At 42.3% G+C, this 26,780-nt stretch overlaps 2 protein-coding genes across 8 annotated transcripts in view; both read left to right on the top strand.

Moving 5' to 3' along the window:
• The window catches only part of SP140 (SP140 nuclear body protein), a 75,982-nt gene extending 71,388 nt beyond the window's left edge, over positions 1–4,594 (top strand). For all 5 annotated transcript variants that reach the window (XM_082657887.1, XM_082657890.1, XM_082657888.1 and 2 more), the window contains 5 exons: positions 1,766–1,881; positions 2,577–2,685; positions 2,963–3,040; positions 3,254–3,397; positions 4,149–4,594. In XM_082657887.1, coding sequence (XP_082514013.1) covers positions 1,766–1,881; positions 2,577–2,685; positions 2,963–3,040; positions 3,254–3,397; positions 4,149–4,256 — 555 coding nt within the window. In that variant the 3' untranslated portion in view covers positions 4,257–4,594. The remainder of the gene's footprint in view (positions 1–1,765; positions 1,882–2,576; positions 2,686–2,962; positions 3,041–3,253; positions 3,398–4,148) is intronic.
• Positions 4,595–11,666: 7,072 nt separating this feature from the next.
• Positions 11,667–26,780, top strand: part of SP100 (SP100 nuclear antigen) — an 87,182-nt gene continuing 72,068 nt past the window's right edge. For all 3 annotated transcript variants that reach the window (XM_082657895.1, XM_082657894.1, XM_082657893.1), the window contains exon 1: positions 11,667–11,800. In XM_082657895.1, coding sequence (XP_082514021.1) covers positions 11,769–11,800 — 32 coding nt within the window. In that variant the 5' untranslated portion in view covers positions 11,667–11,768. The remainder of the gene's footprint in view (positions 11,801–26,780) is intronic.

Below are 26,780 nucleotides of genomic sequence, written 5' to 3'. Positions count from 1 at the left end.
AGCCCACGGCCAAGAGTCCATGGGGAGGAGATGGCAGCTGTTCCAGCAAGAGTGCCCTCATTGCTGTTAATGATCTTTCCTGGGACTGGTATTGCAGAGCAATTCAGGCCTATAATATCCCCTTTGCTCAGGGTAAGTCTCAACTTAGGCTGAAACTAAGACCTTTGGAAAATAGTATTGCCCGGATCCCACCCTAGAGGAAATTCTGTTCATCAGTCTAGGCTATGACTTGGACATTGGGATTGTATAAAACTCCCCAGATGATTCTGATACACAAAATTACCCATTCCATGAATTAAAGAAGAATGCCGATGGATCTGCCCTACCCAGACAAATTGATTCAGAATTTCTGGCGTAGGGACCAGGGCATTAGTAATTTATATACTCTGCCCTGAAAGTTCTAATGTGCAGCTGGACTAAGAAACAAAGAGCTAGATAAATCTGCTAAAAAATACACAAATGTGAGGTTCTTAGACATTGGTTATATTTGTTATTCCTTGTTCTTCTGGGAAGAGGGGTCATCACTTTCTAGAGAACGATGATGGTAATCTGTCAGTTCCTACACGGATGAGAAAAAACATGGCCCCATGACTCCATATCAGAGCAGTCTCAGTCTCCAATTGGGGGGTGTCCTTGAGGATCCCCAGAACATTGAATGGGAGCTTTTTGGCAAAATGGTCCTTGGAGCTAGCACTTCCTCATATATGACCATTTCAAAAGCAAAAGAAATGGGGGCTTCCCTGGTGGCGCAGTGGTTGAGAGTCCACCTGCCGATGCAGGGGACACGGGTTCTTGACCCGGTCCGAGAAGATGCCACATGCCACGGAGCGGCTGGGCCCGTGAGCCATGGCCGCAGAGCCTGCATGTCCGGAGCCTGTGCTCTGCAACGGGAGAGGCCACAACAGTGAGAGGCCCACGTACCGCAAAAAAAAGAAAAAGAAATGGCCAGAATCCCAATTCACCCAACGCAAGTAGTTTCACGCATAAGCCCAGAACAAGACTCAAAATAATTGTTAAAATAATCTTGTATTACTTTCCACACTAAGTTTAATCCACCTTATTAAATTCTAAATATATCACCCTTCAAGGAGTCAGTTTAGTTATTGTGGTGTAGACAAATGCATTTAACACTTTATTTCAGGAGCTTATTTTATCTGCAAGGTAATAAAGTTATTCAGCTTGCTAAAAAATTGTCTTGTTTTGTTGCTAGCCTTTCAGTGTTAGAGTCTCTGTTTTTTTTTTTTCTTAATTAATTAATTTATTTTTGGCTGTGTTGGGTCTTCGTTTCTGTGTGAGGGCTTTCTCTAGTTGCGGGGAGCGGGGGCCACTCTTCATCGCGGTGCTCAGGCCTCTCACTGTCGCGGCCTCTCTTGTTGCGGATCCCAGGCTCCAGACGCGCAGGCTCAGTAGTTGTGGCTCACGGGCCTAGTTGCTCCGCGGCATGTGGGATTTCCCAGACCAGGGCTCGAACCCATGTCCCCTGCACTGGCAGGCAGATCCTCAACCACTGCGCCACCAGGGAAGCCTGAGTCTCTGGCTTATAGGGAAGACTTTTCTGGTCTGACACACAGGGCCTTCCTCCTGAATTACATTGCAGACCACAATTTCTGCTTCTGAAATCGCGACGCTATGCTGTTCTTTAATATCTCGGGGAGAAGCATATAAGTGTCCATTCAGATTCACACAAAGGCAATGAGTTCTAGATTCCCCTAGTTCTGGCCTTCTGGGGTCTCACCGGGGATATAGATGTTGTTTTACCTTCTAGCTGGGAAACTCAGATGTGTGTGAGACGTGCAGGGATGGAGGAAAGCTGTTTTGCTGTGATACTTGTTCGAGATCTTTTCATGAGGACTGTCACATCCCACCTGTGGAAACTGAGAGGTTCGTGAGATGCAGCCCCTCCCTTCTTATTAGGGACCCTTCCTCCTGCCGTACACACTCTCCCTACAGAGTTCTTACTATGTCTAGATGGGGAAACAGCAGGGCCATAAGTACAGGGTCCAGCAGTATGATCCAGAGAGCTGTTTCAAGATGCTGGCAGTGGCAGGTTAATGCGTTTTGCTCTCCTCTAAGTCAGTAGCCAGGTCCTTTGCCCACATACTGCTACTGTCCTTTCCTAGAAGTTTTTCAGCATGGACTCCTGTTCATGGGGGTGGAAATGCCACTCGTTTGTGTTCTGCACTTATTCAGAAAAGGCAGGAAACATGGGCTGGTTCCCTCATTTTGCCACGTTCTTAATGGGCTGAGGAAAGCCTGAGGTCCCCCAGGGGTTAAGACCCAGTTTGGACACTCAGGCCTGGTGGGTAGGATTCCTTGTGCTCCCAGAAACAGACAGAGAAAGAAGAGCCCACTACTCATCCTGACACCACCTCCATGCCCTGACCCCTTGTTGCTCCTTCGATGGGATGAGGGTCATTGGCTCAGACCCCACGTGGGGTTCTTGGAGACTCTGGAGGTGCCCCTTTCCTCTTCCAGCTGTGTCCATCAACATTCCTGAAAGGAGGACAGTATCAGACATAGGAGTGATGACTGTTTCCAGGGACCTTGCCCTCACTTACTTATGTCTGGTCCCTTAGGGACCTGTGGAGTTGCACCTTCTGCAGGGCAAAGGAGTTTTCAGGAAGCCAGCGATGTCTCGGGGAATCTGAGGTCCTGGCAAGGCAGATGCAGCCCGAGGAGCAGTTGGTGAGTCGGGTGGGAACCCCAATTCTTCCCCCTTCCCCTCACATGTGAGAAGTCAGATAGGCAGGGTCAGGAGAAAGGCAACCAAAGGGTGAGCCATGACTCAGTCACACTGAAATCACACCAGAACTTGTTTGCAGCCATTGCATGTCTGTCTCCAAGAGCCATCCATGTTTGGGGAAACTTCCAGATACTGGTGTGAGTCATGCCTCTGCCTGGGCATGTATATGGGCTCATTGTCTCCAAGCTGCTTTTCACTCACAGCCACCTTCTTTTGCAGAAATGTGAGTTCCTCCTCTTGAAGGTCTATTGTCATTCAGAGAGCACCTTTTTTGCGAAGATTCCATACTACTATTATGTAAGTAACAATAACAAACTGTGATTACAGGCTGCCATGATGTTACCCCGCCTTGAAACAGGTACCCATGGGATTTGAGATCAGAATCCCCTGGGAGTGAGAGCATGAGCTGCTGTTACCTTTTTGTATTTCTACTGGATTTGATGGGAATCCACAGGAGGCACACATTGAACTCTGCCAGTAATTCTCTCACTGATTTTTGTTTTTCACTAGATTAAAGAGGCTTCTAAAAACCTAAAGGAATCCATGTGGTTGGACAAGATCAAGAAGAAGCTGAACGAGCAGGGTTACTCCCACGTGGAGGGGTTCGTGCAGGACATGCGCCTCATCTTTCAGAACCACAGGGCATCTTACAAGGTAAGTGGCTCGCCCTGCTTCCATTTCATTTTCTGTCCATTGAGCCACTCTGCCCTCATTTTCTGGTGCCTGGGAAATTTTACTTTCCCTCATCCTATGAAACCTGCAAAGCAAGAGTTTCGGAAGTCAGTGACTTTTCCGTTCAAGACTGGAGTTCAGCAAGGCGTAGTAACAGCGAATCAGAAGGTGTCCCTGCAACCAGAACCCCAGGCCTCCAAGAGCTCAGACCCTCCTACAGCTGCCGTTGAGAAGAGCAGAGTCCTGCCTGCTCCAAACCCAGTGAGAAGAGACTTGCATCTTAAAGTCACACTGTGCTTCTTATCTCTCCCCCAAAACACGCAATCTGACCTCTTCCGAAACCCCAATCTCCAGATTCCACTCCGTGTGAATGGATCATATAGTTTAACAGGAGTCACCAGAGGGGAACAGAAGTGTCAGTGAAAAAGGAAGGTCATTGATCTAACTTAAAAGCAATCTGTACTATTTGCACTGTTACAAAGAGCATAGATTACTTTTCTAACTCTCACTGAAATCAATAACCCAACCAAATAAGTACGAGTCCCCAGGTGTGGTTATGAGTTCCCATTTCTATCTTGTTGCTCCTCGCTGCGTGAGTTTTTTAGCATAACCTGGTTCATATAACTTAGGGTGTCTAAGACCAGAGTCCTGATCATTCTCAGTTACAAGGTGGCAATGACACTGACAATGAGCATCATGATTTTTGTGTTCATTTTATTTTATTTTTTTCCAGTTCAATGACTTTGGCCGAATGGGACTTAGACTGGAGGCCGAATTTGAAAAGAATTTCAAGGAAGTGTTCACTATTCGGGAGACAAACGAGGACAGCTCACTGGAATAGTGGATGCTGTTAGTGTCCTGGAAAACCCCTTCTGGAGCAGACTTGTCATCCCCCAGCCACATGGAAGGCTGGCTGCTCGCGCCGCCCCTCCCCAGAGCATTGCCTTCAGCCAAATGGAACCAGCTTCACCTAGAGGGTTACCCTTCCTTGGCCTGGGGGCCGGCCTCCAGTGCCAAGGTGGACTCAACCTTGTGTTATGATTCATGCTCCTGTGTTCCCCATGAGATCTGGCTGGAGCTAGTCTGTGGCTGTGATCACATCCTTGCTTAGCTTTTCCTATAATCCTGCTTCCCTCCCTCGTTTCTCCCAAAGAAACTCACAATAAATCACTTACTTAAGAGACTTTATCTCAGGCTCTGCTTCTAGGGAACCCAACTTAAGGTAACGATCCCAGCAAGCAGGCTGTAAGGGTGGGTTCTGGATTCGGATCCCAGTCTGGCCAGATGGTGATGGGTGGTATATTGATGGTCCCTGGTGTGCTTTAATAGTGCTGTTGCCAAACTTTCACCTTTGGGAAACTCGATGAGATAAAGAGGATTTCACTAGCTTTTGGAATTGGCATTCACAAAGGGAGAAATGGTAAATGGAATTGTAGATTTTGGTGGCTATTGCTAAGTGCCACTGATATATTGAAAAGAATAAATGACAGCCTTAAATCTATTAGTCAAAGCAAAGACACCCTTACAACTGCAGCTGGAAGGCAGACAAAAGGAAGGCCTGACCCAGGTCCCAGGTTTAAGAATGGCAGAACACAGGAGAAGACTGCAGTCTAAACTGGGATGGTCTCCTGTGCCAAGGGCAGAGCCCTGGTAAAGAAGGAGTGCAGTCCTGAATCAGAATCGGCCTTTCTAGGTAGATGCAAGTGAGAACCTTGAACTCCAGGTCTCCTTCAACACACAGGGCCTGCAAAAGAATTCCCTAGCCTTTGTTGGAAGACAGACCCCTCCCCTACCCCATCCTAATCTTGCTTGAATGAAGACTGCAGAGTCCTCCCAGCATGACCCCACTGAGAAAGTCCTGGGTTGTCCTGCCAGCTGAAGAGAGCATTTACCCCAGTGGAGCTGCAGGACTGGCCAACATGTACCAGCAGGTACCAGGAGATTGTGTCTGGGGGTGGGTCCTGGACAAAGAAGGGGAATGTGAAACTGGAAAAGGGAAAATTGTCAACACAGAAGCACTCTCCTGTGTCAAGAAGTTTAATTAGCCTGGCGAGGGCCAAAGGGGATGAATCCAGTATGCTCCTGGCTGGCTCTTAAATGCTTATATATATATATTTTTTTCTATTCCTTTAATTTTGGAATAAAAATGGCTGGTCACTAAACTTGTTGTGGTAATCATTTCATGATGTATATAAGTCAAGTCATTATATATGCCTTAAACTTATACAGTGCTGTATGTCACTTATACTGCAATAAAACTGGAAGAAAAACATTTAATTAAAAAATTTAATTTAAAAAAAGCTTGGTATAAACTGTGGTACATACTAGATGAAGTGGAAGCAGAGATGCCAGGGCAGACTGTGGAAAAGAAGATCCAAAAGCCTCAGGATGGGGCTTCCCTGGTGGCACAGTGGTTGGGAGTCCGCCTGCTGATGCAGGGGACACAGGTTCGTGCCCTGGTCCTGGAAGATCCCACATGCCGCGGAGCGGCTGGGCCCGTGAGCCATGGCCGCTGAGCCTGCGCGTCCGGAGCCTGTGCTCCGCAACGGGAGAGGCCACAACAGTGAGAGGCCCGCGTACCGCAAAAAAAAAAAAAAAGCCTCAGGATGTTGGCATGGCTCCACTCTCTGCAACTGGAAAACCCATCCACCGGGTTACTGTGCTCTTCAGGAGGCCTCAGAGACATTAACTTAACAAGGTGATAAGGAACACACAGCTGAGGGGCACCAGCATCCTTGAGATACTCAGTGGGGGCTGTCCTCTGTAGGTTGGCATAATGGAGGAATGTTTTACAGAACTGGATTCCCTAGTGACAATGGAAATGATAGGATTCTAGAATAATGGAAGCCAGGTGGCAGCATTTAACTGTCAGAGCAAGATGAAATAAGTTTTGTAATGTGCAGCAAGGTTAGAATGACAGCTGGAGCCCTGGCCCAAAGCAGTCTATGGAGATAGCTAATCGGACACGGTCACTAAACCTGTTGTGGTAATATTTTAGGATGTACATAAGACAAATCATTATGCTGTACACCTTAAACTTATAGAGAGATGGGCAGCCAACAAGGATATTGCTTCATATATATCATCAAAAAAGATTAAAAATAGATGAACGGATGGCTGAGACCAGCTACCCCAATAAAAAGTCAAGATCCCTTGCCTAGTTTCCAGACCTGAGCCAAAGCTAGGACCTGCTCATGGAAATGAGGGCAGGTCTCATAAGCAAGTGTAAAAGTAGTGATTCCCTGAGTTCTTCACCAAAAGGACCTAAGGTCATTTATTCAAGTAACCATATGCCAGACAAAGGAAAATACACACATCTTTTAACAGTTGTTGATACAGGATCTGAATTGATGCTAATACCTGGGGTCCCAAAACACCATCATGGTCCCTGCTAGAGTGGAGTGTATGGATGTCAGGTAGTGTCCATCTAACAGTGAGTCCACTCAATCCATGGGATCACCCAGCAGCCATTACCCCAGTTCCTGAAAGTAAGGATAATGAGAACATACATAGCAGTTGACTGACCTGCATCTTTAACCTGTGAAATAACAATGACTGTCTTAGGAAAGGCCAAGCAGAAGGGCTTGAAACTGAACTTTCCCTTGGTGAAAATGGTAAGTTGAAAGAAAATCACAGTCCTGGAGAATGAGGGAATGACAGAGATTAGTGCCACATGCAAAGATTTAAGGATGCAAGAGTTGTAATCCTCATTACATCTTTGTTTGAACAGCAGTCTGGCTTCTGCAAAAGCTAAGTGGTTCATGGCTGCCAGATGACTACTAGAAACTTAACCAACAGTAGCCCCAGTTGCAGCTGTTGTTGCTTGGTGTGGTATCTCCATTAGAGCAGGTTAGCACGGCCTATGGTATATGTCATGCAACTATTAATATGGAGAAATGTACTTTTAAAACATTCAGTAGGGGCTTCCCTGGTGGCGCAGTGGTTGAGAGTCCGCCTGCCAATGCAGGGGACACGGGTTCGTGCCCCGGTCCGGGAAGATCCCACATGCTGCGGAGCGGCTGCGCCCGTGAGCCATGGCCGCTGAGCCTGCGCGTCCGGAGCCTGTGCTCTGCAACGGGAGAGACCACAACGGTGAGAGGCCCGCGTACCGCAAAAAAAAAAAAAAAAAAAAAAATTCAGTAGGAAGTAGGATGAGAATCAATTCATGTTCACATGGACTGGACAACAGTACATGTTTACAGTCTTGCCCCAGGGCTATGTGAATTCTCCTGCTCTCTGTCACAATATAGCCTGAAGGGACAAAGATTGTCTGGCCACCCTGCAGTACATTACATTTGTCCACTATATTGATGACTGTATTAATCAGGGCTCTCTGGAGAAACAGAACTCTGTCTCTCTCTCTCTCTCTCAACCCCAAATTCTGATGGACTTCATTGATGGGATGCACAGTGGCTCACGAAAAGGCAGGAGGCTGGGCTCAGAGCCTGCAAATGGCCCCAGAACCAGGCAGGAAGCAGAGCTGCTCCAGGAACTGAACACCAGGAACATCTCCTCCACCTTGTTACGGAGCTGCCACTGAACAAGTGTTATCCAACTGTGTTTTAACTCCTTAACAAACTTCACGTGAGAGTCCAACTCCCCGAAGAGAGTCTGGCTGGCCTGGCTTGCTCATGGGCCAGTGTCTCGGTTAACATTCCTTCTACTCCTGCACGCAAAGGGGAGAAGTCTTCACCCAAAGGAATCCAGGTCTCTTAGGAAAGGGGTGGAGGAGGCTGGACAGCCAAGGAAAATGAAACTGACTGGCAGAACCCACCCGGGGACCATCAGTGAGCTCTGATGTCTAAGGGGAGGAATGGGGTGGTCCCAGGCCAGTCAGTCTGAGAGGCCACAGAGCCTGGGGGGCACATTCCTGAATCGAATGGAACAGGTTGACTGTAGTTCCATTGCCTGTGCTTTGGAGATTAAGGCTGAGTCTGTCATCATGTTAGAAGGGAGAGCGTCCACTCCACCACCTTGGACAGCCAAGGGCAAGGACGGCCACCAAGCCCATCGCCCCTGTCGGTTCCATTTACCTGGACGCATGTGTGGGCTGTTGGCTGTAAAGGAGCCTGGCTGTGGTCTTCCCTGGGGAGAGTGTGCCTGTGTCCCTGGGAACTGCAGTAGGACTGATGCTCCTGAGGTCCTGGGCTCCACCCTTCAGCCTGAACCTCCCAGTGAGGGTTCCAGGGCATCAGCACACACCCTGCTATCTGGCTGGAGAGGACTGGGCCTTCTGTCTGGAGGAGAGAACGGGGTTCTCCAGCTCTCCCTGAGTAAACTGGGTGGAAGACGTCCCTATGAGGACAATATGCAAAGAACAGTTGCCTACGGCTTCTAGAAAGTGAACAAAAGCAGGCTGATGGTAGAGGGAAGTCAAAACTCAAGGGAAGCAGCCAGACAAACTGTTTCCTGTTTATTATTACCCTACTTGACAGCAGCCGCAGCCTTACGTGGGGTGGCCAAAACCTTGGTAGGAAGCCCACCTTCTTTCTGGTCAGCAGAGCCAGGAAGAAGCCCAGGGCAACCAGGCTTTCTGGGGAGAGAGAGGAAAATTCCAGGAAGGTGAAAGTCACAGAGGAGAACCCCAAATTCTGTGTATAAACCCTCCCCACTTGAATTCAAAACCAACTGACAGGCAAAACGGTGAGACAGATGGGGATCAAAATACTAGTTTTCTTCATGATAAAAGCTGGATGGGGCTTAGTGATGTGACTTACCATGTAGCAAAAAAAAGATCCCTAAAACAGACCCTCAGAATTGAGCTTATCCACACAGTCTTACACAGCTCCCATCAGTCACACCCCACCCCCCAGGCCCCTGTCTCTGTGCACTTGACCTTGGAAGGGCTGACAGAGCCCTGGCCCTGCAGGAAGGACAAGCCCAGGGAGACCCGACAAGGAACAAGCAGACTCACCCCTTGTACCCAGAGAGTCTCCCAGGAGGAGAGAGGAGCAGGGGGTCCAGGCCAGTCCCACTGACTAATGTGCTGCCCCTGGAAGGGGACAATGGAGCAGGGCCTGAGTGTAACCACTTGGGTCCCAGCATCCACTCCGCTCCACTTCTACACCCACGGAGGAGCGGAGGGTCTTGATCCTCTGGCCTCAGTGGCCACTCTGGCAGCTGACGCTGCTTCCTTCTGCCCTTTAAGCTCAGATCCCAGGTCCTACTGTCTGGTCTCAAGGACAAGCCTCTGGTCCCCACTGGGGTCTCCCAGCTTAGAGACTCAGCCCCACTGCTGAAGTCTGAGGGGAAGCCGTTCCTGGTGAAGCTCGTGAAGCCCGTCGCCTTAGGGGTCCTCTGCCCCAGGTCCCTCCTCCCCCACGACCTCCCCTGCCCTCTGGGTTTCCGGGCCCAGTAGCTGGGATCCTCCCGGGACAGCAGAGATGCTCCCCATTGCCAGCAGTCCTCACAGCCATGGAAAATGCCCCAGGTGCCCCCTTATTTCCTTCAATCTCTGCAGCAGGGTTTGTAGGAGGAGTTCAACCTCTTCTTTTTTTTTTTTAATTGAAGTATGGTTGATTTACAATGTTGTGTTAATTTCTGCTGAACAGCAAAGTGATGCAGTTATACACATATATATATTCTCTTTTATATATACATATTTTTTTTCATTAAAAAAATGAAATTTTTTTTCATTTCATTTCATAAGAAGCAGGATCAACCTGCTTCTTAATTTGGTCCTGTCCTTTTCCAAACCTGAGTTCCTGGCTTAAAGACACTGCATTCTCCACAGAGGCCTGGGGATGCTCCAGAAACTCCCATGGCTCTCACAGAGTGTGGCACAGGCCCGGCTTTCTCAGACCCACAGGAAGGTCTCTGCCAGGGGCCAGGAGCAGCCCCCATGCGGGAGTGTCCACCCTGTGGATTGCTCGTCCAGCCGCTGCTAGGTGGCCTCTAATTCCAGGTGCTCAACGTGAAGGTCCTAAACAGACAACAGAAAAGTGGGCACATTTATGTCAACAGCCAGCATGGCAGTGGCCTGGGCCACCAGCTGCCCAGGGGCAGAGAGAAGAGGGAGAGGGGACACTAGAAATGGCAGGTGTGGTCTGTGCCAGCCTTGTCTGGACCCCATGCCTCATGGAGTCAGGAGCAGAGGACGGTTGTGCCCAACAGAGGCTCGGCTTACTAGTCCTTCTACACCCCCAAAGTGAGGGAGGGAGAGAGGGATCCACACGTGTGCAGGACCTGGTACCACTGAGACCCTTGCCCACTGGAAGAGATGCTCTCATCAGTGTCCTGGGATCTGTCCTAACCACTGAGATATGATGCTCACTTCTTTGAGGGAAAGAAAGAAGTGGAGAGAAGGTAGAAACCTTCCTCCTCATTTTCAAATATGCTTTGCTTTTGTGCTCACTCAAGTGAGTCTTCTGATCACTTCTCATTCTTCGTGGAATGATGACTCAGTATCTGAGTGAAAAACCTGTGCACAGACACAACTTCAGGGCCAAGGGTCACCCTCTCAGCTGGGGTCACCTGCCTTTTCATTTCTAGGTTATCTGGGTTCCAACCTCCATCTCCATCCAAAGGGAAGCCTTTGCCCCTCAGCATTCCCATGACTGCTTCCCAGGTTTCTCCTCTTCACCCCTGGCTGCAGTTGTGAAGCAACCCCATAGTCGGGGCACCTTGGACCCTTGCACCTAAGATGTAACACTTGTCACCAACTTGGCTCCAGCCTCTGGCCCCAGGGCCTTGGAGATTTTTCTCCTACCTCTGGCTGATTTCCAGGAATACTAAGAACATTCTCTCCACTTTATAAAGCTGAGCATTTGGGCTTTCTCCTGGTCCGTGTCCATACGCTACGACCTAAATGCATCGGTCCAGGCTCTCCCACAGCCCGGAGAAAAGATTTGAAGTCTCTGTCTTTCCCTCTCCCCACCATGGTCATCTCGGAAAGGGGAAGGGGCACAGATGGAGTTTACCCCGACCATGTACTAAGCTCTGAACCGCTCTGAGAAGGCAGGAGACTGGCGACAGTTGGGGTCATGCAGAAGTTGTTGCTGTCTTTGCACAAACAGGTGGACCCCTGAGGGCTGGCCCTGCTCCTCCCTTGGCCCTCCAGGCCCCGACTGTCATTCCTTGTCTTTCATCCCTGGGATCACATGTCAGGATGGCTGGAAGCACAGTGGAGTTACGAGAAGAGGGAGGGCATCTGCACAGCACAGCTCACTGATAAATACTTTCACTTCCCTTTTCCCTACTTGGGCGGAGTCATCTCTGGGTGAGTCCCAAGAGCAGACTTCCTGCTCAGGGCTCAGGGCTCAGGGCTCCAGCAGCCTCCCGGGACCGGACCGAGGCTGGGGAGCCTGGAGGGGTCGGAGGCCAAGCTCAGGCCCAGGCCAGGCTGGGCGGGAAGATGGCTGGTGGGGGCAGCGAGCTCAGCAGCAGGTCAGTCTTTCTCCCCCTTCCTCCCACCTTTCACTCTGGCCTCGCTGCTGCTTCAGTGCTGTCCTTTGGACTCTGCACTAAACCTCTGCTTTACGCCTGGTGTAGGGGAACAGTCACCTGCAGTGTAATGAAGGGCAGGAATGTATAATGAGGAAGGGATTTTAAACTGCCGCAGGGCGCCTGCTGGTTGAGTCCTGCAGCCACAACACAGGTGACTACTTGTTTTGCAGCTACTGCTCAGCCGGCAGGCCTGTCTGAAGGCAGCAGTCCTTCCTGAGGCTTTGCAGCGAGGATTTATTTCCTTGTGGGCCCAGGTCACTCTCGTTCCCCTCAGGTCAGTTCTACCTTCACACAGGTCATTTCGAAGAAGGTAGTTTCGAAAATAAAAAATTCAGGAGAAACCCCTGATTTATTCTCAAACCCTGGGTGGTGCTGTCGGTCTCGTATCTGTCCTGTGGACGGGACCACTATTCCCAGTTCTAGCTGGGGGCCTGGGTTCTTCCTCCAGAGATCCCGAGCAAAGAAATTAAAGGGAAGAGAAATACCCCAAACTGCAAAGAGCTAGCACAGGCTGAGTAATTTTATGTTTGGTTTCGTTTTCTGTTCTGGAATAGGTTACACCTCTACAAGAAAAAGAGTAGAAATCCTATCTTTTTCTCTAGTAATGGGTCAGAAATACCACTACTTAATATTTTAAATTTTTTGATTTTTTTAATACAAAAGAAATACATTATGCATTCTTGCTCATAAAATTTCAAACGATACAGAAGTATATAGAGGGAAAAAGTCCTGTTCACCACTCACCCACTTGCAGCTTCCAATACCAGTCCTGTTAGAGTCGCAGGCATAACCTTCCAGATCCTTTTCTTTGCATTTACATATATAACTCATTTTCTTAAATACAAAATTTGAATTCCTGTTTTTTTAAAAAACGGATTCATATTGTGAATGCCATTTTGCATTTTCACTGACTTTAATAGCCATAGGCTCTTCTCATTCTTTTTAACAGCTATATATTGGGTTGGCCAAAAAGTTCCGTAAGAGGTTACAGAAAAATCCGAACGAACTTGTTGGCCAACCCAATACTATCCCGTAGAATGGATACACCATCGTTTTTATTGTTTGTTTATTTAATTGAAATATAGTTGATTTGCAATATGGTGTTAGTTTCAGGCGTAGAGCAAAGTGATTCAGTTCTATATATATATACACACACACACACATATATACATATAAAAATATATATTCTTTTTCAGATTCTTTTCCCATATAGGTTTTACAAAATATTGAGTATAGTTCCCTGTGCTATACAGTAGGTCCTTGTTGTTTGTCTACTTTGTATACTAGTGTGTATATGTTACTCCAAAATTCCTAATTTATCCCTCTCCCCACGTTTCCCCTTTGGTAACCATAAGTTTGTTTCCTGTGTCTGTGAGTCTGTTTCTGTTTTGTAAATAAGATCATTTGTATCATATTTAGATTCCACAAATAAGTGATATCATATGAGATTTGTCTTTCTCTGTCTGACTTACTTCACCTCTAGGTCCCTCCATGTTGCTGCAAATGGCATTATTTCGTTCTTTTTTTATGGCTGAGTAATATTCTATTGTATAAATATACCAATCTTCTTTCTCTGTTCATCTGTTGATGGACATTTAGGTTGCTTCCACATCTTGGCTATTGTAAATAGTGCTGCTATGAACATTGGCGTGCGTGTATCTTTTCCAAGTATGGTTTTCTCCAGATATATTCCCAGGAGTGGGATTGCTGGATCATATGGTAGCTCTATTTTTAGTTTTTTAAGGAATCTCCGTACTATTCTCCATAGTAGCTGTACCAATTTACATTCCCACCAGCAGTGTAGGAGGGTTCTCTTTTCTCCACACTGTCTCCAGCATTTATTATTTATAGACTTTTTGATGATGGCCATTCTGACTTACACCATCGTTTTTTTTTTGTTTGTTTTGTTTTTTTATTTTTGGCTGCATTGGGTCTTTGTTGTGGAGTGCAGGCTTATTGCAGTGGCTTCTCTTGTTGCGGAGCATGGGCTCTAGGCGTGTGGGCTTCAGTAGTTGCAGCATGTAGGCTTCAGTAGTTGTGACTCATGGGATCTAGAGCGCAGGCTCACTAGCTGTGGCACACAGGCTTAGTTGCTCCGCAGCATGTGGGATCTTCCCAGACCAGGGCTTAAACCCACATCCCTTGCATTGGTAGGCGGGTTCCTAACCACTGTGCCACCAGGGAAGCCCCCTACACCATGGTTTTTAAAGCATCCCTCCTCCCCACCCTATTGACAGACATTTAGATCATTTTCAATTGTTCACTTTTACGAAGAAGCAGTGATAACAATGATGATGTATTTCTTTATATTTTTGTACATATAAAAGTGTTTGTCTTGTGTCAATAACCAAAAAAGTGGAATTGCTGAGGCAAAGGGTACTAATGTTTAATTGTTTATGGATTCTGCAAACGGCCTTTCTAAGTAGCTGAACCAATGTATTCACCTACAAGATTTAGGTGAGCCATCTCCCCACACCCAAACTTTGCAGAGGTGGTGGATCAAGAGTTGCATCTTGTTAACTTTACCCTCCTGATTACATGAGAGGTTGAACAGTTTTTTTGTCTGTTGGCCTCTTCTATGAAGTGCTGGTTGATTTATTGCCAGTGTTAGTGAGTTGAGGTGATTGTTCTTTCTTTAACTGTAAGGGAGAATTTGCTAAAATTCTGAAACTTATAAATATGCTTTCCTTGCCCTTTCACTTTGTTGTGGTGACTTTATCTTATTAAAGCTTAAACTTTATAGCCTCATTATTGTATTGATTTTATAAAATAGATGTACCCTTGTTATTATGAATAAATAAAGTGATGCAGAGTGTTATTGATAAATTCTGTGTGCACAGTCTTTAAATATAGCCCTTGTGTTTTTAAGGTGATAGATTCAATTCTACCTTTACTTCAGGGTAAGTTTCTCCTCTAGTATCACCAAAATGATTTTCTATTTCAATTTTGGGGCAAAATTATTCTTCCACTGGAGCAACTTCAGCCTTCACAGCTTTTATCTGTCCCTAATCTTTCATCTCTTTAGCTTTTTACTTTCTGCTTGTGATGGTTGTCTCAAACTTTTCTTCATGACAATTATTTAATTTTTAGTAGTTTTTGGTTTCTTGGGGTTTTTTTTAAGTTGATTTGTTTATTTGGGGGGATCTTAATTTGTTTCTACAGCTCTTCCAACTCCACTTGAAGTCACATATTGTTATTTTATCACCCTATCTTCATGTTCTTGCTTTATTATTTAGGTTTTTGTGTGATGTTCAGTGCTTTGGGGATGTTTTCTTCATCCTCTGGGTTATCCTTCCAGATTGATTCTATTTGCAGTTTGGTTTCAAGTGTTGCTTTACTTTCTTGTTCATATGCCTGCCCTGGTTTTACAGCCCATTTCGTTCCAGCATGACCTGGGCAGCTCTCCCACCACCCACAGCCTTACGCTGAGTGAATGTTTTTGTGTTTTTCCCCCCACATTTCCTGTCTTATCTGAGACCATATTACTTCCCGTCTGATCTACGGTTAAAGCTTCTACTTTAATTCTTATGAATTTTTGTCTGAGAGTCCTTTAATCTGTTAAACCATCCCTTTCCCCACTGATCTGTAGTGCTCCCTTTCCCATTAGCCAAGGGGCCATATGTGCAGGGTCTGTTTCTGTGCACTCTCTTCTCTGCCATTGACCTATGACAGCCTCTCCTTATGTGTTTCCACACTGTCATGGCGACAACAACTTCACGTGAACTCTTGAAGAGTAAATCTTCCCATGTTCTTTTCTTCTTCCAAAGTGTCTTGGCCCTTTGCATCTCCAAATCAGCTTGTCAAAATCTTGTCGAGATTTTGGTTAGGATTGCGTTGACTCTATAGGTCAATCTGAAGAGAATTGACATCTTTACAATCTTGTCTTCCATCTCATTAATATGGTATATATATATTAATTTAAAAATATTTTCTAATAAAATTTAAACTTTTCTGTCTAGAAGTCTTATACTTCTGCTAGATTTATTCATAGATACTTGAGATCTTTGTGCTATGATATCTATATAATTTAAAAATCAACTTTCTAGCTGCTTGTTACTAAGATATAAAAATAAATTGAAACTGCCAAACTTTAAAAAATTCTAATAAATTGTATGGAGATATATATTTTGTATAGAGATATAAATTTATATAATGTATACATAATGACTATTTTGTTACTTTCAATCTAATTCTTATACTTCCTACTTCTTTTTCTTGCCTTACTGTGTGGGCTAGGACTTTGTACATGGCGAGTATAAGTAGTGATAGTAATCATCTCTATCTTGATTCCAGTCCCAAAGGGAAGTCCTTTACCATTATACAATTATGAATGATGTTTGCTATAGACTTTCTTTCTTAATAAAAAGACTTACACAGATTAAAGAAGTTTTGTATTTGGCATCTGGTACTTTCAATATATGAGGTGTTTGTGACCCTGTTTTCTGTTGTTTCTGCCAGTTCTCACTCACAGATTTCTTTTTTTAAATAAACTTTTTATTTTGGAATAAGGTTATATTTACAGAAAAGTTGCAAAGATAGTACAGCAGTCTCTAATACTGTACACCTAGTTTCATTTCCTGTGTTGTTATCCTCTTACATTATTGTGGTACATTTGTTGAAACTAATAAAACCCAATATTAGTAGGTTACTGCTAACTAAAGCCCAGACTTTTTTCAGTTTCCCCAGTTTTTCCACCAATGTCCGTTTTCTTTTGTAGGATTGAATCCAGTATACCACATTGCATTGAGCCATCCCATCACCTCTTCTCTTCTGGTCTGTGACAGTTTCTCAGTCTTTCCTTGTCTTTCACAACCTTGACAGTTTGAAGAGTACTGATCAGGCATTTTGTAGAATCTTTCAATTTTGGTTTGTCTTGATGTCCTTCTCATGATTATAATGGGGTTATAGGTTTTATGAAAGAAAACCACAGAGGTGAAATGCCCTTCTCATCACCTCGTATCAGGGGATATGTCAACCTGACTTATCTCCAGGAATGCTGGCCTTGATCATTTGGTTTAGGTAGTGTTTGCCAGGCTTTTCCGCTATAAAGTTACTATTTTTTTCCTTTCCACACTCTATTCACAAAGATTATTTTGCTTATATGGCTGGTTATCTTTGACTATGTACTAGCATCATATTTAGAAAAATTATTTATGGGTAAAATCTGGGACCACAGTGAAGGTACTAGGCTTTGGAAAGGATTTCTGTTTGCTACAACCAGGTGCCTCGGGACGCACCAATTTGGGAACTGTTTAGCACATGTTCAGGGGCTGAGAGAACCTGGGGGAACCCAGGTGATTTAACTGGGAATACAATTCAGTAAATTCAGAGATGTCCCTCCACTTATTCTCACCATGAATATGTCAAGGTCAGGGTCTGGACTCCCATTGGACTCTCCACCCTGTGTGGACTCTAGACTTTATTTCTGTCTCTCTCACTCCTTAAGGCTGTCAAACCTGAGGTCCTGATTCTCTGGGGTCAGCAGATGCCCTCAAATCAAAAGTGTCTCTGTGCTTTGCTTACCTCTCTGGTTTCTCCTTCCCCTTTACTTTTGCCTGGCAAATCCTTATGGTGGTTTCATCTCTTCTATGATTAATAACATGTTTAAATGCTTTTTCCAACTCAAGTTTCTTTCAACAGAACTCTGTACTGCTTGTGGGAGTTGGGAGAGATTGAGATGTTTTGAATCCTGACCTACCACACCGGAAACTTATGGTCATTGACTAAGTGATTGATTGATTGATTAACTGCCATTTTTCAAAGTTTATGGCTTGAGGTTTGATTGTGGCTCTTGAAGTTTTCTCTGACTGCTTCTAGGATTTTCTCTTAGCATTTAAACTGTAGTGAGTCTAGATTTGTTTGTTTTTTTATTGTTTTTGTTTTGCATTTAACCTGTTGGTGTTTTCACCAACAGGTTGAATTTGTGAGTTGAATTTGTGAGTTGATGCCTTTTATCTGTTTTGGAAAATCCTTAGCCGTTAACTCTTCAAATATTTCTTCTGCCCTCCCCCCAGCTTCCTCCTCTCTCTAGGGCTCAAAAGCAGATTATACTAGACCTTTTGACTGTCTCTCACATATTCCTTTCATGCTTTTCTGCATTTTTCCATTTTTTAAATGTCTGTACTTTAGTTGGTTGTCTTTTATTGAGGTATCTATCTTCTAGTTGGCCAATCGACAAGTGTTGTCTTTTTAATCCAATCTTCTGCTAAATACTACCAACAAGTTTCATTTTTAAAATTGTATTTTTAGATCTAAATATTCCATTTCATTATTTTTTGTAGATTCCAATTCTCTGGTAGAATTATCTGACTTTCTATTTTCTCCATCATTTCATCCATTTTCTTGACCATGTTAATCACAGATTTTATGTGCTAAGTCCAATCTCTGGATCATCTGTGCACTTGCTTCCATCATCTTTTTTTTTCTTGGTTTGGTCTTATAGTCCTATCTTTTGACATGCCTATTAATTTTTGATTGAATGCCAGACATTGTGTATGCAAGACATGGAGCCCCCAAATATTCTCTTCCACATAAGAGTGATTCCCCTTTCCTCTGCTAAGCAAGTAAAACAATGAGGCAGACTACATTACACATTCAGGGCATGAAATGACTCAAGATTAGTATGCATTTTTTGATAAGATTTAATATACCTCTGGTTTGCCCTGATCACAGATGAGGACATCCAGGGCTTTCAACTGAGAGAGAGCAATCAAGTTTTCTCTGCTTTTCAAAGCTTTTGTCATATTTTCACCCTCTTTCTTCATGCAGCTTTAGAAATGAAAAAAGTTCTTGAGAAAACCAACCAAGTTTTTAATTTCCTTGAAGTCTCTAACTTTGCACTCCAACTCCAAATGACCATCAGAAGTTCTGCTAGTTTCTTTGTCCTCCAGTTACAGCCCTTTGCCTGTGCCAAGTCCAGATTCTTAGCTTCTAGCTATGTTCAGAATTTACAAGTGCTCTCATGGGACAAAAAGGCTACAGATTCCAAAGCCACATCATCACTCCCTTCAGAGCTTTCAACTCTCTCCCTTTATGTTCTCTGGACCTCATCATGATTGTCTTTGCCTTTTCTGCATGGTGAGCCTTCAGGTAATTCTGCTTTGCTTTTCAGAGACTTTTTACATTTTTATTCCAGCCTCCTGGCCTTAAAAACTTTACCAAATATCTTGGGAAGAAGAATGGGTTGTGTGTTGAGGCCCCTCAAGTCTCCAGCCCTGTGTGACTGTCACAAGCTCTCTGTGTTCCCTGCTAAGAGTAACACTCTTTGGTCTTGGCCAAGCCCAAATTCTCAGCCTCTGTTCCCAGAATCAGCAAATACCAGCCACCACCCTGAAAAATAACAATTATAGCTTCTCAGCTCCCAAAGGTCTCCAGTCTCTAGAACCTTAGTCTCTGCAGACTCTGTTGCTTCTGTAGCTCTCTAGCCCCTTTAAAATCATTTTCTGGTATTCTACCCAGCTCTTCTAATTGTTCTATACTGGACTTCTGGCCTGCCTCAAACTGTTCGATCCTACCCTCTGATGAATTTTTGTTTACATTATTTTATGTGGATACTAACCAAGGGTTAACCTATAGTCTAGTTTCATTTTCCCATTTTATTCAAAAATCACATACAATTTTAAAAATTTTTTTATTATTTTTAATTGAAGTAGAGTTGATTTACAATATTACATGAGTTTTAGGTGTACAACACAGGGATTCGATTTTTTATAGATTGTACTCCATTTAAAGTTATTACAAAATAATGGATATATTTCCATGTGCTATACAATATATGTCTGTTGCTTATTTATTTTATACATAGTAGTTTGTGTCTCTTAATCTCATATGCCTATCTTGCCCCTCCCCACTTCCCTCTCCTCACTGGTAACCACCACTAGCTTGTTCTCTGTATCTGTAAATCTGTTGCTGTTTTGTTATATACATTCATTTGTTTTATATTTTATATTCCATATATAAGTGATAACACAGAGTATTTGTCTTTTTCTATCTGACTTGTCTCACTAAGCACAATACTCTAGGTCCATTCACATTATTGCAAATAGCAAAATTTTATTTTTTTAATGGCTGAGTAACATTCCAGTGTGTGTGTGTGTGTGTGTGTGTGTGTGTGTGTGTGTGTGCATCATGCCTTATTTATACATTCGTCTGTTGATGGGCACTTAAGTTGCTTCCATATCTTGGCAATTTAAATAATGCTGCGATTAACATTGGGGTACATGTATCCATATCCGTTTTTATATTCAAGTTCACCAATGTTATCCTCCTTATGCTTTTTTTAAAATGCCTTTTATATACTCAGAATTCTAACCATATTCTCCTATATATTATATGAATACTTTATTCATTCATTCACAAATATTTCCCGATACCATGTTTTCAGAACTTAATGAGATGCTGGAATATCATGGTGAGCAAAGCAGACCAAGTCCCCGCCCTAATGGAAATGACATTCCAGTGAGAGACAAATAGTAAACAAATGAACAAATAAATGTATAATTTAATGACAGAAAGTGGTAAGAGTATAAAGAAAAAAGCATATGGGGTACATGGATAGAGTGTAATGGGAGTGCAATTTTAGACAGGATGTCCTGGGAGGGCTTTCTGAGAGGTTAGTATTTGATGAGAGTCATGAATGTATTGAGGAAAAGCACCATGCCAATTCCTGAAGAAATGTTCTAAGTAGAGGAAACAGCCAATGAAAAGTCAGGCATAGAAACATGCTTGGAATGTCTGAAGAAGGCTTGGAGGTTAAGGTGCCAAAGGGCAGTGATCTAGAAGAGGAGTAGTAGAAAATGAGGTTGGAAGGTCATGTTTCTCATGGGTCATGGTCAAGACTTTATATTTTATTCAAAATAGAGTGGGGAGTCATTGGAGGGTTTTCAATAGAGTGAAGTAATCTGATTCCAGTTTTTAAAAGATCTCTTTTGCTTATGTTTGATGTTTGGAGAACAGCTGCAATATGACATGAGTGGAAACAAGAAGACTAGTTGGTAGCTATGACAGTAGCCAGGCAAGAGATGATGGTGGTTGGGACCAGGTTGGTGCAATGAATATAAAGAAAAAGGGTGGGATACTGGATATATTTCTATGGTAAAGCCAAGAACAGTCAAAGATGGATCAGACATTAAGTATGAGAGGAAGAGAAGTGTCGTAGAAGACTGGAAATGTTTTAGCCAAAGAAATTAAAGGAGAGCGTTGTCATTTGCCTAGATGGCAACATTGTGTAGTGATTAAAGGGCCTGGACTCTGGTCCAAAGCCTCACTCTGTTCTTCAATAATTATGTGGCCTTGGGGATATTGCTTAACATCTCTGTACCTCTGTTTCTTCATCTGTAAAATGGGATAATAAGAGCATATACCTCATAGGTGCTGTTATATGTATTTACTAAATCCTATATATGGAAAAATTAGAAAATAAGCAGGTTTCAAGAGGTGACTCAGAAGATCAGTGATCAGTTGCTGCCTGCTAATTGTAAAAAGCCTACCTGTGTCATCAAAGTGAAGATGGTTGAATATAAATCTGGAGTCCAGGGGAGAGATATGAGGTAGAGATGCACATTTGGGAATTGTCCATGTGTGGCTGGTATCCAGAGCCATGGGAATAGATATGATTACACAGGGAAGGAGTGCAGATAGAAAAGAGGTAAGAGAACTGTCCTTGAGTAGTTGAATACATGCAAAAGAGTAGGAATAGCCAAGGAGATAGTTGGAAAGCCATAAAGGCATGGCTCTCAGGAGCCAAATGAAGAAAGCATTTCCAGAAGGGAGAAGTTTATCAATGTCCATGAGGTTGAGGGATAAAGTAAGAGGAGGACTGAGAATTGGCCTTTGGGTTTGGCAGTGTGGAGGTCAGGGAAAACATAAACCCAAAATATTATGTATAGGGTATTGGTAGGGGTAAAACTTGAATGTGTGCAAGAGAGACTGAGGTGGAAAAGTGGAGACAGTTAATATGGACAATTTCAAACAAGAAACACAACAGGAGAGGTAATCTGAGTGTAGGGATATTTTTAAATGGGTAATATTGAAGCATGCTGTATGTTGATAGTAATTGTCCAATAGAGAAGGAAAAGTTGTTGAGGCAGAAGTGAGAAAGAATGATTCTGTATTGATTGTGCCTGAGTCAGAGAGAGGTAATGGAAAACAGTGCCCAAGTGGGGGGATTGTCCTTAGGCTGAAGAGAGGCAGTCTGTGCACTGTAACAGGAGGGAAGGCCAATGGGTGCCCATGTAGGTAGGCTGATGTATTCCATGGTGAGAGGATGCAGTTACATTCTTCTGTTTTGCATCTACATTCTCAGTTGAGAGGGAGAGAAAGGGTTGGAAGAGTTTGAGGATAGAAAAGCTGTAAAACAGTCATTCAGGGAAGGAAAAAGTGAAATGAGTAGCATGATGTACGATTACTCAACAGCACCGAGAATCCATTTCAGCTTAATGATTATAAACTTAAAGGGAGAGCACTTAGCATGCTTGTTTTTTTTTTCTCCAGATAGCTTGGGTGCTGATGAGTGGAAGAGGGGCTAATCTGATTTTATCCAGGGTTATCGATATATTAGATAAATTCACTGGAGGGAGATGTGAACGAGGAAGTTAAAGGTGAATTTAAGAGGTAGATTTTAATAGCAGTCCTAGAACTTGACTGCATGATGGGGAGCTTTGAACTTACTGATCCCCTTCCCAGTTGTATTTGGATATTAGAATGTTTTAAAACTCCTTAGTAGATTCTAATGTATAGCCAAGGTTAAGAACACTGGAATATAACAGTATATCATGAATTTAGGTGGGTAAGAAAAGTGAAGACATAGAAGCAATTATGAAAAATTTTTTAAAAATGTAGCAGAATTGGGAACCTGAGAGTAGGGGATCACAGATTCATTGGAGTGCAGGTGTTAGAAGACATGACCTGCAATAGATGAGGCAGTGGTCATATTTGAGTCTGAGATTTTGGAGCATGCATAACTTGGAGAAATGATGAAGTCTAAAGTATGGCCATGGAAGAAAGTTGCAGAAATCAAGTGGAAGACAAGATTATTAGAGATAAGAAGGTCAGCAAGTTGAAAGATCAGGATATTTAATGGAATCTCTGTGAAAATGGAAATAATCATGAATTTTGTAAGGACTCCTGGTAAGGTATTTGCAAAAATTTTCTTCGAATAAGGAACAGTGGCCAATAGAATGGCAGATAGAAAGGAAAGAAAAAAGGAAAGATAAAATGTTTTATAGTTTGCTTAGTTGTTTTTTTGGTTGGTTTATATTTCTTTCTTAATTCCACGGGAGATTTGTTTTTGCAAATGGAATGAGCTACAGAACTACCATTTTTTTCCTTCAAAAAAGGACCATTTATGCAATAACATTAACTTAGTAGTTTAACTACTGATTTGAAAGAACATTTTAAACATATACTAGATTACCTTTTATATATAGGTGATCCTTGTTCTGATCCATGATTCTATTTTTTTATTCCTCTTTCAACACTGAAATATTTTAGTTACTATGGCTTTATAGGTAAAACTCTTTATCATTCCTATTTTCAAAATATTCATAGATATTCTTGAGTTCTTTCTCTTCTAGATAAATGTTGGGACCAATTGTTAATGTTCTGTAGTATAACCCATCTTTCTGGGATTCAGTCAATAGACATTGAATGAATATATAGATTTAAATTAAATTTTAAATTAAAATTTAAAAATTAAATTAAAATTTAAAAAATTCTGAATGGTCCCAACTAGAAAGATGGCATGTCTCTTTATTTATTCAAGTACATATTCAAGTTCTACAGTAAAGTTATTGTTTTTTAATGATCCCTATGGTAAGCTCATTGGGTAAATTTAGTGCTAGGCATTTTACAATTATATTTATAAATGGGAACTCATTTTTCTTTTACATTTTCTAAATTTTTATTGCTGGCATAGGGGAAAACTATTGGTTTGAGTTTGTTGATCTTATGGATATAAATCTTACTAAGTGGACTTCTCCTAATATTGTCTTGTATTTTTCCGCAGAAATCTTTGATTTCCTTTATCAATGTTTTATAGTCTCAGCATATAAGTCTTTCACTTCCTTGGTCAGGTTTATTCCTAAGTTTTGGGGGGGTTTTGATGCAATTTTAAAAGTGACTGCTTTTTTTTTTAACTTTCCCTTTCTGATATTTCATTGTCAGTGTAAAGAAATGCAACAGATTTATTGCCTTTAGCTCAGTTTTCATCTCAGCAATTGAGTTGTCTAAATTTGATTGGCTCCTCTTTATAATTTCTAGTTCTGTATTACAGTGATCTGCAATTTCTATCAATAGTGTTTCTTAATTCCTTCAGCAATTTTATTACCTCCTTTTTCAATTCAGGGTCTGACAGACTGGAGAGATCTGTTTCATTGTTTGTTCTTTCAGGAGATTTCTCTTGTTCTTTTAATTGCCTTAGTGTGAGGGTTGGTTTTATTCATTGTTCTGGGTACTCCAGGGCCCTTTCAAATGGAAACCTACTTATTTTAAGTCACACAATTTTGCTTGTAATAGTTCTTCAGTTATTTCCTCCCTTCTGCTTTCTCCTATCTTTTGGAATTCGTGTTAGTTGGATATTAGGTCTCCTAGGTTTATCCTCTACAAGCTTCCTGCTTTTCAGGGTCTTGGGGCAGTTCTTTATATTTTTTTTCTTTTGAATCTACCATCTGTAAAATTTTCTCAGCTCATTCATTCATTCTAGTGATTTTTAAATCTCTGCCATCATATTTTTAATTTCCAAAACCTCTTTTTAAAACTTTCTTTTTTTATACATCTTTTTTGAAAAATGAATCCGATACTGTTTTTCTACTACTGAAGACAATAGTTTTTTTTTTTAATTCCATTTATTACAAGGTTTTTTTGAGAGTTAGTTACTTTCCATCTCTTTCCCTACTATTTGTTTCTTCTCAAGGATTCCATCAGGTGTCCATTTACATTTAAGAATGAGACATGAAAACTTGATTAGGGCTCTGTGTAAAGGATGCCTCTAGTTGACTGGTGAGTTTCATTGTGCCAGTTTTGACTTTCACCACTCAATCTGTCTTCTGAAGTAATGGTGCCTCTGATTCCTGACCCCATTCACAATTCAGAAGCCTAAATTGGCTTTCCTCTTTCCAGTTTCCCCTTGTGTGAGTAACTATATTTTTTAAAGATTTATTGAAGTATAATTGATATACAAAAAATTGCACATATCTAATGTATAAAATTTGATGAGTTTGGACATGATACCATCACCACAACCAAGGTACTAAACATATTTATCACCTCCAAACCACTTTTTGTATTTGTTAACTATAGGTACTATGTTTTATAGTAGATCTCTAGGACTTATTCATCTTGCATAACTGAAACTTTATACCCATTGAAAAACAATTACCCATTTCCCACCCCCAGCACTGGTAACCACCATTCAATTCTCTACTTCTATGAGTTTGACTATTTTAGATACCTTATGTAAGTGGAATCATGCAGTATTTATCCTTCTGTGACTGCTTTATTTAACTTAGCATAATGAACCTCTAGGTTCATCCATGTTGTCCTAAATGGCAGGATTTCTTTCTTTTTTAAAGAAACAATCCTACTTACTATCGCATCAAAAAGAATAAAATACCTAGGAATAAACCTACCAAGGAGACAAAAGACTTGTACTCTGAAAGCTATGAGAAGCTGATGAAAGAAATCAAAGATGACACAAACTGGAAAGATATACCACGTTATTGGACTGCAAGAATCAATATTGTCAAAATGACTGTACTACCCAAGATAGTCTATAGAGTCAATGCAATCCTTATCAAATTACCAATGGAATTTTTCACGGAACTAGAATAAAAATTTTTAAATTTGTATGGAGACACAAAAGACCCTGAATAGAAAGCAATCTTAAGAAAGAAAAATAGAGCTGGAGGAATCAGGCTCCCTGACTTCAGACTATACTACAAAGCTACAGTCATCAAAACAGTATGGTACTGGCACAAAAACAGAAATATAGATCAATGGAACAGGATAGAAAGCCCATAAACCTATGCACCCATGGTCACCTAATCTATGACAAAGGAGGCAAGAATACACAATGGAGAAAAGACAGCCTCTTCAATAAGTGGTTCTGGGAAAACTGGACAGCTACATGTAAAAGAATGAAATTAGAACACTCCCTAACTCCATACACAAAAATTAACTCAAAATGGATTAAAGACCTAAATGTGAGGTACGATACTATAAAACTCTTAGAGGAAAACAGGCTGAACACTGTTTGACATAAATCACAGCAATATCTTTTCTGACCTGCCTCCTAGAGTAATGAAAATTAAAACAAAAATAAACAAATGGGACCTAATTAAACTTCAAAGCTTTTGCACAGCAAAGGAAACCATAAACAAGTTGAAAAGACAACCCTCAGAATGGGAGAAAATTTTTGCAAATGAAGCAACTGACAAAGGATTAATCTCCAAAATATACAAACAATTCATACAACTCAATATCAAAACATAAACAACCCAATCAAAAAATGGGTGGAAGATCTAAACAGACATTTCTCCAAAGAAGATATACATATGGCCAAAAAGCACATAAATAGATGCTCAACATCAAAATTATTAGAGAAATGCAAATCAAAACTACAATGAGATATCACCTCACACCAGTCAGAAGGGCCATCATCAAAAACTCTACAAGCAATAAATGCTGGAGACGGTGTGGAGAAAAGGGAACCCTCTTGCACTGTTGGCAGGAATGTGAATTGGTACAGCCACTAGGGAGAACAGTACAGAGGTTCCTTTAAAAACTAAAAATAGAACTACCATATGTCCCAGCAATCCCACTCCTGGGCCTATATCTGGAGAAAACAATACTCTGTAATGACCTATATGGGAAAAGAATCTAAAAAAGAGTGGATATATGTATATGTATAACTGATTCACTTTGC

Source organism: Grampus griseus (genome assembly GCF_964374135.1).
Source record: "Grampus griseus genome assembly, chromosome: 7".
Taxonomy (NCBI): domain Eukaryota; kingdom Metazoa; phylum Chordata; class Mammalia; order Artiodactyla; family Delphinidae; genus Grampus; species Grampus griseus.
This window is presented reverse-complemented; position numbering and strand designations above follow the sequence as displayed.